This window comes from Ylistrum balloti, unplaced genomic scaffold (genome assembly GCF_031769215.1).
Source record: "Ylistrum balloti isolate Yb309-2 unplaced genomic scaffold, AGI_CSIRO_Ybal_v1 Utg373172, whole genome shotgun sequence".
Taxonomy (NCBI): Eukaryota; Metazoa; Mollusca; class Bivalvia; order Pectinida; family Pectinidae; genus Ylistrum; species Ylistrum balloti.
In genome coordinates, this window is record NW_026783210.1 from 34,299 (window position 1) to 50,091 (window position 15,793).

The 15,793-nt window shown below is 34.0% G+C and overlaps 1 protein-coding gene across 1 annotated transcript; it reads left to right on the plus strand.

Annotated features, from left to right (window-relative positions):
• The first annotated feature begins 6,867 nt into the window (after nt 1-6,867).
• LOC132564896 (tryptophan synthase beta chain 1-like) lies at nt 6,868-8,031 on the plus strand. Its single transcript, XM_060229509.1, has one exon. It carries the CDS (start codon nt 6,868-6,870, stop codon nt 8,029-8,031), a length of 1,164 nt encoding a protein of 387 aa, XP_060085492.1.
• The last annotated feature ends 7,762 nt before the right edge of the window (nt 8,032-15,793 follow it).

Sequence of the window (15,793 nt, forward strand, 5' to 3'; positions counted from 1 at the left end):
ATTGCCTATGTCTTGATTGAAAGCTGTTGCAGACTGAAACATCCCCTCCATATCTGTGACATTAGCAGTACTCCAACTGCTTATGTCTTGATTAAAAGTGCTTGCTTCAAAAAACATCATAGTCATATTTGTGACATTATCAGTATTCCAATTGCCTATATCTTGATTGAAAGCTGTCGCAGACCGAAACATCTGACTCATATCTGTGACATTATCAGTATTCCAATTGGTAATATTTTTATTGAAAGCTACTGCAGACCAAAACATCATAGTCATATTTGTGACATTATCAGTATTCCAATTGCCTATGTCTTGATTGAAAGCTGTCGCATTAGCAAACATCCTCTCCATAGATGTGACATTAGAAGTATTCCAATTGCCTATGTATTGATTGAAATTGCCTATGTCTTGATCGAAAGCACTCGCATTTAAAAACATATTCTGCATAGATGTGACATTAGCAGTATTCCAACTGCCTATATTTTGGTTGAAATTTGTCGCAGCCTGAAACATACTATGCATATTTGTGACATTAGCCGTATTCCATTGAGAGATATCCCCATTAAAAGTGGTCTTACTTTCAAAAAGGCTACTCATATCAGTAACAAGGCAAGTGGAAATATCATTTAAACTGGTCGTAGGATTGCTGGCTATAGCAGTATCAACCAAAGTTTGTAAAGCAGCCTTGTTTGTAGGGTAATGAGAATAGCCAGTAGTTGGACAAACTGAGTTATCAATAGTTGAAGTTGAAGTTGTTGAATCAGAGCAAGCAGCAGTGGAAGCAATAATGAACAAGAAGGATAAAAGAAATAAGCATAATTTTTTCATAAGGTACCTCATATTATATTTTAATAAAATTTTATGTACATTAAATTAGAGGATTTTACATACCTACATATTATATTTTAATTATAACCTAAATATAACAAATATTATAAAAATAATTTTTTTAGATTTTTTTGTTCTTTAACTGGATAGCAAAAATATTATCAATTATTGTTAGGTATATTATTGGGTATTAACAACCTATAGTAGTCGAGTCGGCAAAGTTAGGTTTGGATAGCGACCAAGCAGAAGCGCCAAAACAAAAACTAGTATAAGATGTTACGGAGGTTATAATCCAGCCAGATAAATCTTGATTGAAAGCACCCGCAACCTCAAACATACTCTGCATAGTTGAGACATTAGCAGTATTCCAATTGCCTATGTCTTGATTGAAAGCTGCCGCAGACTGAAACATACTCTGCATAGTTGAGACATTAGCAGTATTCCAATTGCCTATGTCTTGATTGAAAGCTGTCGCAGAGTCAAACATATTCTGCATATTTGTGACATTAGCAGTATTCCAATTGCCTATGTCTTGATTGAAATCTGTTGCTCTAAAAAACATACTCTGCATAGTTGAGACATTAGCAGTATTCCAATTGCCTATGTTTTGATTGAAAGCATTCGCAGTCTGAAACATACTCTCCATAGATGTGACATTAGCAGTATTCCAATTGCCTATGTCTTGATTGAAATTTGTCGCAGAGTCAAACATATTCTGCATAGATGTGACATTAGCAGTATTCCAATTGCCTATGTCTTGATTGAAAGCTCTTGCAGACTGAAACATATTCTGCATATTTGTGACATTAGCAGTATTCCAATTGCCTATGTTTTGATTGAAAGCTGACGCACTCTCAAACATACTCTGCATATTTGTGACCTTAGCAGTATTCCATTGAGAGATATCCCCATTAAAAGAGATCTTGGCTTGAAAAAGGCTACTCATATCAGTAACAAGGCAAGTGGAAATATGGTTTAAGTTGGTCGTAGGGTTGCTGTCTATAGCAGTATCAACCAATGATTTTAACTCTGCCCTGTTTGTAGGGTAATGAGAATAGCCAGTAGTTGGACAAACTGAGTTATCAATAGTTGAAGTTGTTGAATCAGAGCAAGCAACAGTGAAAGCAATAATGAACAAGAAGGATATAAGGAATAAGGATAATTTTTTCATAAGGTACCTCATATTTTATTTTAATTATAACCTAAATATAACAAATATTATAAAAATAATTTTTTTAGATTTTTTATCCTTTAACTGGATAGCAAAAATATTATCAATTATTGTTGGGTATATTGTTGGGTATTAACAACTAGGCTGGGTAGGCGGAGATCCAAAGCTGGGTTTGGGTTGCGTCCAAGCAGAAGCGGCACTACAAAAATTAGTATAAGATGTTACGGAGGTTACATCCCAGCCAGATAAATCTTGATTGAAAGCTGTCGCAGTAGTAAACATCTGCAGCATATTTGTGACATTAGCAGTATTCCAACTGCCTATGTCTTGATTGAAAGCATTCGCATACTGAAACATCTGCTTCATATCTGTGACATTAGCAGTATTCCAATTGCCTATGTTTTGATTGAAAGCTTGCGCAGTCCGAAACATATTATGCATATCTGTGACATTAGCAGTATTCCAATTGGTTATGTTTTGATTGAAAGATGTCGCAAGGTTAAACATACTCTGCATATCTGTGACATTAGCAGTATTCCATTGAGAGATATCCCCATTAAAAGTGGTCTTGCCTTGAAAAAGGCTACTCATATCAGTAACAAGGCAAGTGGAAATATGGTTTAAGTTGGTCGTCGGGTTGCTGGCTATAGCAGTATCAACCAATGATTTTAACTCTGTCCTGTTTGTAGGGTAATGAGAATAGCCAGTAGTTGGACAATTAAGTGAGTTATTAATAGTTGTAGTTGAAGTTGTTGAATCAGAGCAAGCAGCAGTGGATGCAATAATGAACAAGAAGGATAAAAGGAATAAGCATAATTTTTTCATAAGGTACCTCATATTATATTTTAATAATTAAATTATATACATTTTAATACTAATTAGATACTAATAATGTATCTTAATTATAACTTAAATACAAAAAATATTATAAAAATAATATTTTTATTCTTTAACTGAATAGCAAAAATATTATCAATTATTGTTGGGTATATTGTTGGGTATTAAAACTATTAGGCCAAAGCTGGGTTTAGGTTGCGTCCAAGCAATAGTACCAAAACAAAAATTACTGTTACATCCCAGCCAGATAAAATTGAAAGCTCAAGGTGAAACATACTCTGCATAGTTGTGACATTAGCAGTATTCCAATTGCCTATGTTTTGATTGAAAGCTGACGCAACCTGAAACATACTCTGCATAGTTGTGACATTAGCAGTATTCCAATTGCCTATGTTTTGATTGAAAGCTATCGCAGACTGAAACATGCTCTGCATAGTTGTAACATTAGCAGTATTCCAATTGCCTATGTCTTGATTGAAATCATTCGCATTGTTAAACATACTCCGCATAGTTGAGACATTAGCCGTATTCCAATTGCCTATGTCTTGATTGAAAGCTCTAGCTTCCCTAAACATACTCTGCATAGATGTGACATTAGCAGTATTCCAATTGGTTATGTCTTGATTGAAAGCTAGCGCACTGTTAAACATACTCTGCATAGATGTGACATTAGCAGTATCCCATTGAGAGATATCCCCATTAAAATTGGTCTTACTTTCAAAAAGGCTATTCATATCTGTAACAAGGCAAGTGGAAATATGGTTTAAGTTGGTCGTAGGGTTGCTGGCTATAGCAGTATCAACCAAAGTTTGTAAAGCAGCCTTGTTGGTTGGGTAATGAGAATAGCCAGTAGTTGGACAAGCTGAGTTATCAATAGTTGTAGTTGAAGTTGTTGAATCAGAGCAAGCAACAGTGGAAGCAATAATGAACAAGAACAATAAAAGAAATAAGCATAATTTTTTCATAAGGTACCTCATATTATATTTTAATAAAATTAAATTGCATACATTAAATTAGATACATTTTACATACTAATTAGATACTAATAATGTATCTTAAAATGTATAACCTAAATATAACAAATATTATAAAAATAAATTTTTGTAGATTTTTTTTGTTCTTTAACTGGATAGCAAAAATATTATCAGTTATTGTTGGGTATTAACAACTAGCCTGGGTAGGCGGAGATCCAAAGCTGGGTTTAGGTTGCGTCCAAGCAGAAGCGCCAAAACAAAAATTACTAGAAGATGTTACGGAGGTTACATCCCAGCCAGATAAATCTTGATTGAAAGCTGTTGCACCCCCAAACATACTCTGCATATTTATGACATTAGCAGTATTCCAATTGCCTATGTCTTGATTGAAAGTATTCGCCTCCTGAAACATCTGCTGCATATTTATGACATTAGCAGTATTCCAATTGCCTATGTCTTGATTGAAAGCACCCGCAGCTACAAACATCCTATGCATATCTGTGACATTAGCAGTATTCCAATTGCCTATGTCTTGATTGAAAGCTCTCGCATTATCAAACATCCAAGTCATATTTGTAACATTAGCAGTATTCCAACTGCCTATATTTTGGTTGAAATTTGTCGCATTCCTAAACATATTCTGCATAGATGTGACATTAGCAGTATTCCAATTGCCTATGTCTTGATTGAAATTTGTCGCAGAGTCAAACATATTCTGCATAGATGTGACATTAGCAGTATTCCAATTGCCTATGTCTTGATTGAAAGCTCTTGCAGACTGAAACATATTCTGCATATTTGTGACATTAGCCGTATTCCAATTGCCTATGTTTTGATTGAAAGCTGACGCAGTCTGAAACATCCTCTGCATATTTGTGACCTTAGCAGTATTCCATTGAGAGATATCCCCATTAAAAGTGGACTTGCTTTGAAAAAGGCTACTCATATCAGTAACAAGGCAAGTGGAAATATCATTTAAACTGGTCGTAGGGTTGCTGGCTATAGCGGTATCAACCAAAGTTTGTAAAGCAGCCTTGTTGGTTGGGTAATGAGAATAGCCAGTAGTTGGACAAGCTGAGTTATCAATAGTTGAAGTTGTTGAATCAGAGCAAGCAACAGTGGAAGCAATAATGAACAAGAAGGATAAAAGAAATAAGCAGAATTTTTTCATAAGGTACCTCATATTATATTTTAATTATAACCTAAATATAACAAATATTATCAAATTTTTGTAGAGCATTTAATAGCAAAAATATTATCAGTTAGTAAACAACTAGCCTGGGTAGGCAATCCAAAGTCCAAGCAGAAGCGCCAAAACAAAAATTTTGTTACGCATGGTTACATCCCACAAATAGATAAAGACTGAACATACTCTATATCTGTGACATTAGCAGTATTCCAATTGATTGATAAAATAGTAAATGCATTCGCATACTGAAAATCTGCTTCATATTGTTATTTTTTAGCAAATCCAATTGCCTATGTTTTGATTGAAAGCTCTGGCATCCCTAAATTATCATTATCTGTTTTATTCCAATTGCCTAGTTTCATCAATTCTGGCATAAACCATTAATCCATAGATGTGACAAGCGAACTTGATTTTCGAGTGGACGATTATTTCAGTATTCCAATTGCCTATGTCTTGATTTAAGGTCAAGCAAAAAACAGTGAATTTTTAGAAGCATTGGAAACTACCCAAATGTGACATTAGCAGTGATTCCAATTGCCTAATTGAAAGCTGACGCACTCTCAAACATACTCTGCATATTTGTGACATTAGCCGTATTCCAGAGAGATATCCCCATTAAAAGTGGACTTGCTTTGAAAAAGGCTACTCATATCAGTAACAAGGCTGGAAATATCACTGGTCGTAGGGTCACTGTCTATAGCAGTATTGACCAATGTTCTTTGACCTAGTTGAAGTTGTTGAATCAGAGCAAGCAGCAGTGGAAGCAATAATGAACAAGCTGGATAAAAGAAATAAGCATAATTTTTTCATAACATTTATATTTTAATAAAATTAAATTATTTTCTAGTAAATATATCCCATTTTAATGCTAATACAAAGCATTGTAAAATATTTGTCAAAATTTTAATAAAAAATTTAAAAAAATTGTTGACTGGATAAAAAAACCTTTTTGAAATCAACATTTAAATTTATCATTATTGTTTTTTCAATTAGTTTCATACTTAATCCACGAAGCGGTTTAGAGGTATTTATCATAGTTTGGCGGGAAACTTTTTTTCTGCCTTTGCTGACGGGGTAAGGGGTAATTATCAATTACTTAAAGCTATTGAATTAAACCCCGAAATTTATGACAACTATTTTGGAACGGGTAGCTTTGATTTTTGGAAGGCTTACTACACGGATAAATTCTTTTGGCTAGGGGGTGGCAATAAAAGCAAAGAAAATGGTATCGATAAAATTCTTATTGCTATTGAGAAAGGCAAGTACACCACATTGGAAGCGAGCTTTGCACTAGTAAGAATTTATCTGGTTGATCAAAAGTATCAGAAAGCAATTGATAAAGGGTTTGAAATGCTTGAGGAAAGTCCCTCTTCTATCAACATAAGAAGGTATTTAGGTAAAGCTCAAGTAGGTGTAGGAGACTATAAAGGTGCAATGAGTACTTTTACAGAGATGAAAGAATTGCTTCAAGAACACCCATTAACTAAGCCTGCTGCCTTAGTGGATGCCAATCTTGACATCGCTCGGACCATGTTAGCTAGTGGTCAAAAACAAGAGGCAAAATCACTTTTAGAAGAAATAAAAGAGAATGTGCATCAAGTAGAACTGAAAAATGAATTTCTTGAAAAGATTGTTAATCAATACGAAGAATTGTATGAAGAAGTTAATGATCATTAATAAAAATAATTGTTGAAATCTTACAGCTTCTAATATATTTTTTGACATTTCATTGAACCACCTGACTTTTTTAAAAATTTAATTTTTCAAAAAATTATTTTATATTGCAACCAGATCATCTTAATTCAAAGAAAAAATTTCTACCTTCTTATTTCGGATCCTATGGGGGAGCTTTTGTTCCTGAGTTATTAATGTCAGCCCTTAAGCAATTGGAAGAAGTTTATCTTGATGCGATTAACGACCCAGGTTTCAAGAAAAAATTTATTGAGTTGTTGGATTATGCTGGTAGACCTACTCCATTGTTTTTTGCTAAAAGCCTTAGTGACCATTTAGGAGGAGCAAAAATCTATATAAAAAATGAAGGTCTTCTTCATACAGGTGCCCATAAATTAAATAATGCTTTAGGGCAGTCATTGCTCGCTCAAAGAATGCAAAAAAAAACACTCATTGCTGAAACAGGAGCTGGGCAACATGGTTTGGCGACCTCCACTGCAGCAGCAAGATCTCAAATGGGGTGTCGAGTTTTCATGGGCGAGGTGGACATGAAAAGACAATATCCCAATGTTTACAACATGAAATTGCTGGGCACCAAAGTAATGGCTGTTAAAGAAGGTACCCGAACCTTAAAGGATGCAGTTAATGCAGCCCTTAAAGACTGGATTGAGCATTTAGATGATTGTCACTACATCATTGGTTCAGCCCTTGGACCTCATCCCTATCCCACCATCGTGAGAGATTTTCAAAGCATTATTGGCAGGGAGGTTAAAGAACAGTTCAATGGTTTGACGGGAAAATTGCCTGATTTAATTATTGCTTGTGTGGGTGGAGGATCAAACTCCTTAGGAATTTTTCATTCATTCATTGATGAGGATGTAAAACTAATTGGGGTGGAGGCTGGAGGTCGAGGAGAGGAAATGGGAGAACATGCTTCTCGATTCCTCCATCCAAAAATAGGAATTGCACAAGGTTACAAATCTTATTTCATTCAAAATGAGGAAGGACAACTATCTCAAACCCATTCCATTTCGGCAGGTCTTGACTATGGGGGAATTTCTCCAGAATTAGCATATCTTCATGATCAAAAAAGAGTGGAATTCATGCGAGCAACTGACCAAGAAGCCTTGGATGCTTTTAAATTGTTGATTAAAACGGAAGGTGTTATTCCTGCGATGGAATCTTCTCATGCTGTAGCGGGTGCCATCCGTTTAGCAAAGAACATGCCTCGCGAAAAAAGTATGGTTGTTCATATCTCAGGTCGAGGTGATAAAGATTTATTCATTACTGCTAAACACCTTGATTTGAAAAATTGGAATGAATTCCTCAAACAAGAAATAGAGGAAATGTCAAATGATTAATGTGACAGGTTAAAAATTGATGTTTTTAATGTTATAATGAATTGCTCTTTATTAGGAGAATAGAAGGTTTAAAAATGGTAAAGACCAAAAAGAAAGAGAAAAATTCAAGAGGTTTGACAACTAATAACCTTCACTATTGTTGGGATCGTGGCACTCAGCACGGGGCAATCCATGAATCGATTCAGCCTTCGGTTACCTTCGCTTACTCTACTGTTAATCAACTTATCAATGTTTTTCAAGACAAGAGCAGTGGTTATGCCTATTCCCGCAATTCAAGTCCTACCGTTAAAGCTTTAGAAGAAAAGATCACGATGATGGAGCAGGGAATATCTACTTTGGTTTTTGCTACAGGGTTATCGGCGATCTCTTCGACCTTGTTTTCTTTGATCAAACAAGGAGACCACTTAGTGGTTAGTCGATACTTGTTTGGTAACACACTTAGTCTTTTTCAAACACTTGTACGATTAGGCTTTGAAGTTGATTTTGTTGATGTCACTCAAGCAAAGGAAGTGCAAAGAGCGATCAAACCCCACACCAAATTTTTTTTCACTGAAACCATTGCTAATCCTGGAGTACAGGTGCCTGATTTGGAAAGCATTGCTCATGTATTGAAAAAACATTCTAAAAGAAAAATTATTTCAATAATTGATAACACCATGACAACACCCCACCTGTATTTGCCTAAGCATCAAGGATTCACTTTCAGTGTCAACTCTCTTTCTAAATACATTTCGGGTCATGGCACGGTATTGGGAGGAAGTTTAACTGATCTTGGCAATTTTAAAGGGGTGAAAGATGAGAATATCCTTTCTGTTTACAAAAAAAAAGGTGAAGACTGTTTAATGAATCAAGTGAGAAAAAAAGGTATGAGAGACATGGGAGGGACCTTATCTCCCTACGCTGCTCACTTAATATCTCTTGGCTCTGAAACCCTAATCCTTAGAATGGAAAGACATATAGAAAATGCAAAAAAAATAGCTAAGGTTTTGTGTGAGCATCCTAAGATTAAATATGTTTATTATCCTGGATTGACTAATCATCCTCAAAGTCAATTGGTTAAAAAACAATACGGTGGACCGGGTGCTATTATGTCCTTTAATCTCAAAGAAAAGCCCAGAGGCAAAACAAAAGTTTATCAATTTTTAAATGCTTTGAAAGTTATTTTAAGATCTAGTCATTTGGGAGATACCCGCACCTTAGCTATACCAGTTGCACAAACGATCTTTTATGAAATGGGGGTCAAGGAGAGAGAAAAAATGGAAATTGATGAAAACCAAATTCGTCTGTCAGTTGGTATTGAGGATTGTGATGATCTCATAGCGGATATTTTGCAGGCACTTAAAAAAGTTTAGGTGGTTTAGCAAGAAGTAAAAAATTTTGATAGAAGTTATTAATCAAACGAACTTTAAATTTGAGAAAAAACATTTACAAGTTATTCGAAAACAAACCAAAGAATTTCTAAATTATCTGTCAAAAACCCACTCCAAAGTTTATCAAGATGTGAATGTGGTTTTAATGGGAGAAGAAGAAATAAAGTTACTCAATAGGAAGTATTTGAAAAAAAATCAAGCTACGGATGTTTTGACTTTTCTTTTCTTTGACCATATTAGAAATAAACGAATTGATCAAGAACAAAAAAAAACAATTTCTGGGGAAGTGTTGCTTTGCCCTCGGAAAATTTTAATTTATGCCTTTAAAGACTGCATTAATCCTATCCAACTTTTCTATGAAACCTTGTTGCATGGGCTACTTCACCTTTACGGAATGAAGCATGATTATGATGAGCAGTCGCTTAGGAAAGTTTATCAAAAGCAAAAAAAAATTTTAAATCATTTCAAATTAAACGAGGTTGCTATTTATGGGATTTTTAAAAAACTTATTTAAAAGTAAGAACAAGCAAAAAGAGAAATTGAGGCGTATCAAGTCTATTCTCAAATTTAAGGGTTTCACCAATCAGGAAAAATCCATGATCAAGGGAATTGTGTCCATTAGTGATTTGGTGGCAAAAGATCTCATGGTACCAAGGGTTGATGTTAAGGGTTTAGAAATTAATGCTAATAGGAAACAATTGGATCAATTAATTAAAAATTCTTTTCATTCTCGCTTTCCTGTATTTGGTGAAAATGTTGATGACATTAAAGGTGTCATACATATAAGAGATATTTTTAATTCTTTATTGGTTTATGAGAAAGATTTTCAAATTAAGAAAAGTCTTACCGATCCTATTTTTATTCCAGAATCTCGACCTGTTCTAGATGTCCTAAATGATTTCCAAAAAGAATATAAACAAATGGCGATTGTCATGGATGAGTATGGTGGTTTCTCTGGCATCCTCACCATGGAAGACATCTTAGAAGAAATTATCGGAGATGTAAGAGATGAGTCTGATGACAAGAAGCAAGCAATCATTACTGTCGGGAAGCATACCTATTCCATAGATGCAAGAGAAGATCTGGATACCATTAATGAAAAACTTCTTCTCAAGCTCCATGACGATCAAGTGGATTCTATTGGAGGTCATGTTATTAATCTTTTCGGTTACATTCCTAAGAGAGGTCAAAAGATTGATCATGAAGGGGTTACCTATTCCATCACCTCTAAAAAAGGTAACAGCATTACTCGGATTGTTATGAAGGTTTCGGAAGAAATTATCAAGGCATCTGAGGCTACATCATTTAAAGATGAAGACGATTAGTCATTGATATTTTCCATTTTAAGACATTTTCTATAATTTTTATTATTCATGCAATCTCTTCGATTGATAGTGTGGATTTTTATCGTGTTGCTTGTCTCCTGCCTTGGGAAAACAAGTACCCGTACAATTTACTTTATTCCACCTAAGAAAAGAGTTGTTTTTGTTGCAATGCCTGTAAATTACACTGAAGAGTTTAGATTGAATGAGATTATCCAAGAACAATTTCAACAACACTTTAAAAGTAATCAAAGATTTTCCTCTACGGACAAATCGGAGAATAGTCATCTTTATTTCCTTCTTCATATTAATAATTACCTTATTGAGGATGTTGAAGACTATGGTTTCTCAAACACAAGGCTTTACATGAAAGTAACTTTATTTTTAAGCGATCCTCAACTAAAAGATGAAAAAGATAAGGAGAGTCGTTATTATTTTAACAACACTTCCATTGAAGTTGAATTATTTGAAAAAATCATTAGTGGCGATCCAATTTTCAGTTTACAAAATGCAAAAAAAAAATGGCATGAAAAATTATTAGAAAGAGTCACGCACTTAATGGAAACAGGGAAACTTCCTTCATAAGGCACTTGGAAATGAGTGCGGTTCAAAAAAACATCATCGTTTTTCATGGGAAAAGTGATCTAAGTATTAAAAAAAAGATTCACCAATGCATTAATAAAATGCCCCAAGAAGAAAAGGAGTTGGCTGTCTCACATTTTAAAGGAAATGAAGCTGATCTTTCCTTAATCATGGAGGTATTGGGCTCTCTTCCTTTTGGGTGCACCCAGCAACTTGTTGTGATTTGGGATTATGAAAAAATTATTTCCTATAGTAATCTCTTAAAACTTGCTACTAGCATTCCTAGTGAAACCAGACTTTTTTTAATTAGTTATGCAACTCTATCGGTAAACCATAAAAACGCCATTAGTAAAAAAGCTAATATAGAGGTTTTAATTGAGTATTTTGTTGATTGGAAGCAAGTGAGAAATAAAATAATAGTGTTTATGGAAAACAATCAACTAAAAGCTAATAGGGAAACTATCGATAGTTTGGTGAAAATTTTTATCAATCACCCACATTCCATAGATTTAGAGCTTAAGAAAATCGCTCTTTCCTTCCAGCCGCAAACAACTATCACCTTAGAAAAATTAAATGGTATTCTCATTGATGATCAAGGTCGACAAAATGCCTATGAAGTTGTCAATGCTTTCTTTGAAAAAAATTTGATCAAGACTTTCAAAAATTTCAAAATTTATCTCAATAATATGGGAGAAATGAATATTCTAATATCTTTAATGATTAAGGAAATTCTTTTAATAGTAAAATTTAAAGAAATGAAAAAGGATAATTTAAGCAATCAAAAAATCTTCTCTAATTTAGGGGTGATTTATGATAAACATCAAAAATCCTTAGTCAGTAAAAATGCTTTATTTTCAATTCATAAGATTTCGGAATTATTACAAGAATTCTTGAGAATTGAAAAAGATCTTCGCTTAGACAATTTGCAGACTCAACAATCTTCAAAACCAAAAGTTCCTCTTCAGGCGAAAGTAGGATTTGAACGATTGGCAGTTACCTACTTGAGTAAAGATTGAAGTTTGAATGAAATTATTTTACCTATTCATATTGCTTCTTGTTGCCTTGTTTCTTATTGTTCAATGTGGGCTTCCGTCATCTACTGATATCAATCTCAATCAATTGAATAAACCAGAAGTTACTGTTTACAGTACGGTTGACTCTATTGTGCTTCAAGTAAAAGGTTATTATCCAGCTTCAGAGTATCCTAATTTTGAAGGCTATAATGTTTATATTGGAGACAATAATGATCCTGGTGAAATTATTAAAAGAGTTTTACATATTGATCACGATGACCGTCTTCCTTCAAAAAATGAGAGGACTTCTAGCAGTGGCTTGATTACCAACAATATTGAAATATCTAAATTTAAATTTCGCTTTACTTCTCAGGCGACGGATGATGATATTAATGCCGCTAATGTTAATCGAGAAGATCTTTTAGAAAGGAATTTCGCACCTTTTGAAAGATATTATTTCATTGTCAAAGCGAAAGAAACCAGCCGTGAAGGTGTTTCCTCTGATAGCGTTAGACAAATTTTCATCGACTATAGACAAAATCAAACGATTAATTATTCAGTTGGCTCTTCCACCTCTTTTAATTTGGTTACAGAGTTTACATCCTTACAAATAGGTCAAAGCAATATTTTCACCCAAAATGCAGACGGCAATGCCTACACTCTCAAAATTGGAACAGTGGGTTTTAGAAACAATATTTTTGAATATCCGAACATTGCTACAGATGATCAAAATTATTTTGATGGATCTTTTAAACCATATGCATCCAATGTCTATTTCGTTAAAGCAGAAGGGACGGATACCCAATACTTAAAAATTTTCGTCCATAGTCTTGACCAAACTTCTATGGTATTGAGTTATGGTCATGAAAAAGAAGTACTCACTAACTTGGATGATAATCTTATCAGATAGTTTTATGAAAAAGATTAATTTTTTTACCAATCAAATCAAAGTTACTCTCCTCTATGTTCTTTTTTTGATGTTGATTTCCTGTAGTGCTTACAACACCGAGAACACAGCACAGCTTTATAGGTATACCCCACCTGTACTTTCTAATTTAATCATTGATTCTGGCATTTTAAGAGTAACCATTGATGTGAATCTGTACTATCCAAATCATGAAGATTTTCAATACTATATTATTTTATTGGGTGCTAAAGGTGTCGACTTTAATGCAGGACTAAATGACGTAGGGGATTTAACATCCGTGGAAAATATTCCTAATTATTTTGCAAGCACTTCTAAACCTTCGGTTTCAGGAAATTATCTCAGCAGTATAGAATTTTCTACAAACATCACTAATTTAAACACTTTGCAAAGTTATGATATAGCGGCGATTACCTATGGGTATAATGAAACAGCAGGAAGGCTTTATGAAAACAACGGTTGGCTCTATTCTGAGGTGTCTGATTCTGTCCCCTTCCATATCCCAAAAACAATTACAGGTTCTATCTCAAATTTAACTGGGAGTAATATTTATTCGGTTATCACTGTTGATACTAATAAGGATTGGCTGATAGATCTTGACTCAAATAAAGGGGACGGGATTTATTTGTCATCGATTTCTTATTCTGTGGGAGGAGTTCAAACCGTAACCCCAGTCCTCAATTTAGGGGATAATGGAAAAGTTGGGATGCAGGTTTTGGGTTATTTTACTCCAGGGCAAATCGTAACCATCCCTACTAATAATTACTTGGTTGGCAGTTCAGGTAATGACGATTATTTTTCACTTCCCCTTAATTACTCAATCGCTTTAAAAAGTATTGACCATAATACTTATGGGAAACTCTTAGTGAATTCTATAACGGAAGGCTCGATTACTAACACCCTAGGAAGTTCTACTTTTAATGTATTGAATTTTACCTTAAATTATTCAACGATTACTAATGAAAATGAGTTCTAAGATCTATCATTCCTATCAAATTTCAAAAGAATATGGTAAAATTCATTCAAGTGCTGTTGTCAGCCCGAATGCGCGTATTGGAAATAATGTAACGGTTTATCCCTTCGCTTTGATTGAAGACGATGTGGAATTAGGTGATGATTGCATTCTTTTAAGAGGTGCAACATTAAGAAAAGGTACTATCATTGGTAAGAAAAACCTCATTGGAGAAAATGCGATCATCGGAAGTGAGCCACAAGATATTAATTTTGATTATGCAAATGTAATTTCTGGAGTCCAAATAGGCAATGAAAATATTATCAAAGAAAATGTCACCATTCATCGATCCACAAAAGAAGGGGAAAAAACACTTATTGGGAACCAAAACTTTCTAATGACGAATGTTCATATTGCTCATGACTGTCAATTAAAAGACCATGTTATTATCGTTAATAACACGGCCTTAGCGGGGCATGTTTCAATTGGAAACCATGCATTTATTTCGGCTAATTGTTTGTTACACCAATTTATCAGAATAGGGCGGAATGTTATGGTTTCAGCAATGACTAGATTATCAGGGGATGTTCCGCCTTTTGCATTGGTGGAAGGTTATGTAGGGCGTTATTGTGGGATTAACTCTATCGGATTGAAAAGGGCTGGCTTATCTGTAGAAGAAAGGAATTTAATTAAAAGTATTTATAAACAATTTTTTAGTCAAGACCGTGTACGAGCAATTGAAGAAATTAAAAAAATGCCAGATCATCCTTTAAGGAATGAAATATTAGATTTCATTATTTCTTCTTCAAAAAGGAATTTTATACGTAAAGATTGATCTGATGACTAGAAATGATTTAAAGAAAAAACTATTAAAAAAAACTATTTTTTTAAAATAACTGAAATTAAATTTTTTAATTTTTTTTAGACTAACATTAATTAATGGCAAAAGATATTTATTATTATCCGTATAATCCTCGAATTCAATCTATTTGTAAAAGGATCATTTACGGCAAAGGTACTATGGGAGATTTTGAAGACATCTCTTATAATTTTGTCTTAACTGACTCTGTTATTTTGAAGAGTAGGAAAAAATTTAACATTGGTAAAGATATTCATTTTTTCCCTTCTGATGAAATTTATGTTGCCAAGCAAACGGGTTTTGTATATTTTACGGAAGAAAGTATTAAAATCATTCCTTTTGTAGGAGTTTCAGAGAAATGCTTATATAGCTACATTATTCTTCCTATAGCTAAACTATGCAAAAAAAAGTTAAATAATCAAACCATCAACGAAAGTTTCTTTAGCCTTGGATTTAAAAATTCTATCAATGATGATGAAATAAAAAGGTTTTTAAAATTGCACCAAAAACGGGGTGGGTTTGAAATTTTGCAAGAGGGAACTAATGTAATACCTAACAGACATCAAGATATATCTTTTCGTGAAGGTATATCGCTTCCAACAGAAGTTTTCAATTATTATTACGAGAAGAGGGTTCTTTCTATCGAAGAAATCAACTTTTTCCAAGAAGTCCATGCAGGGGAGACCATCGGTGATTGGCAAGAACAAATATTAGGACAGCCAGGAATCGATGTTTTTGG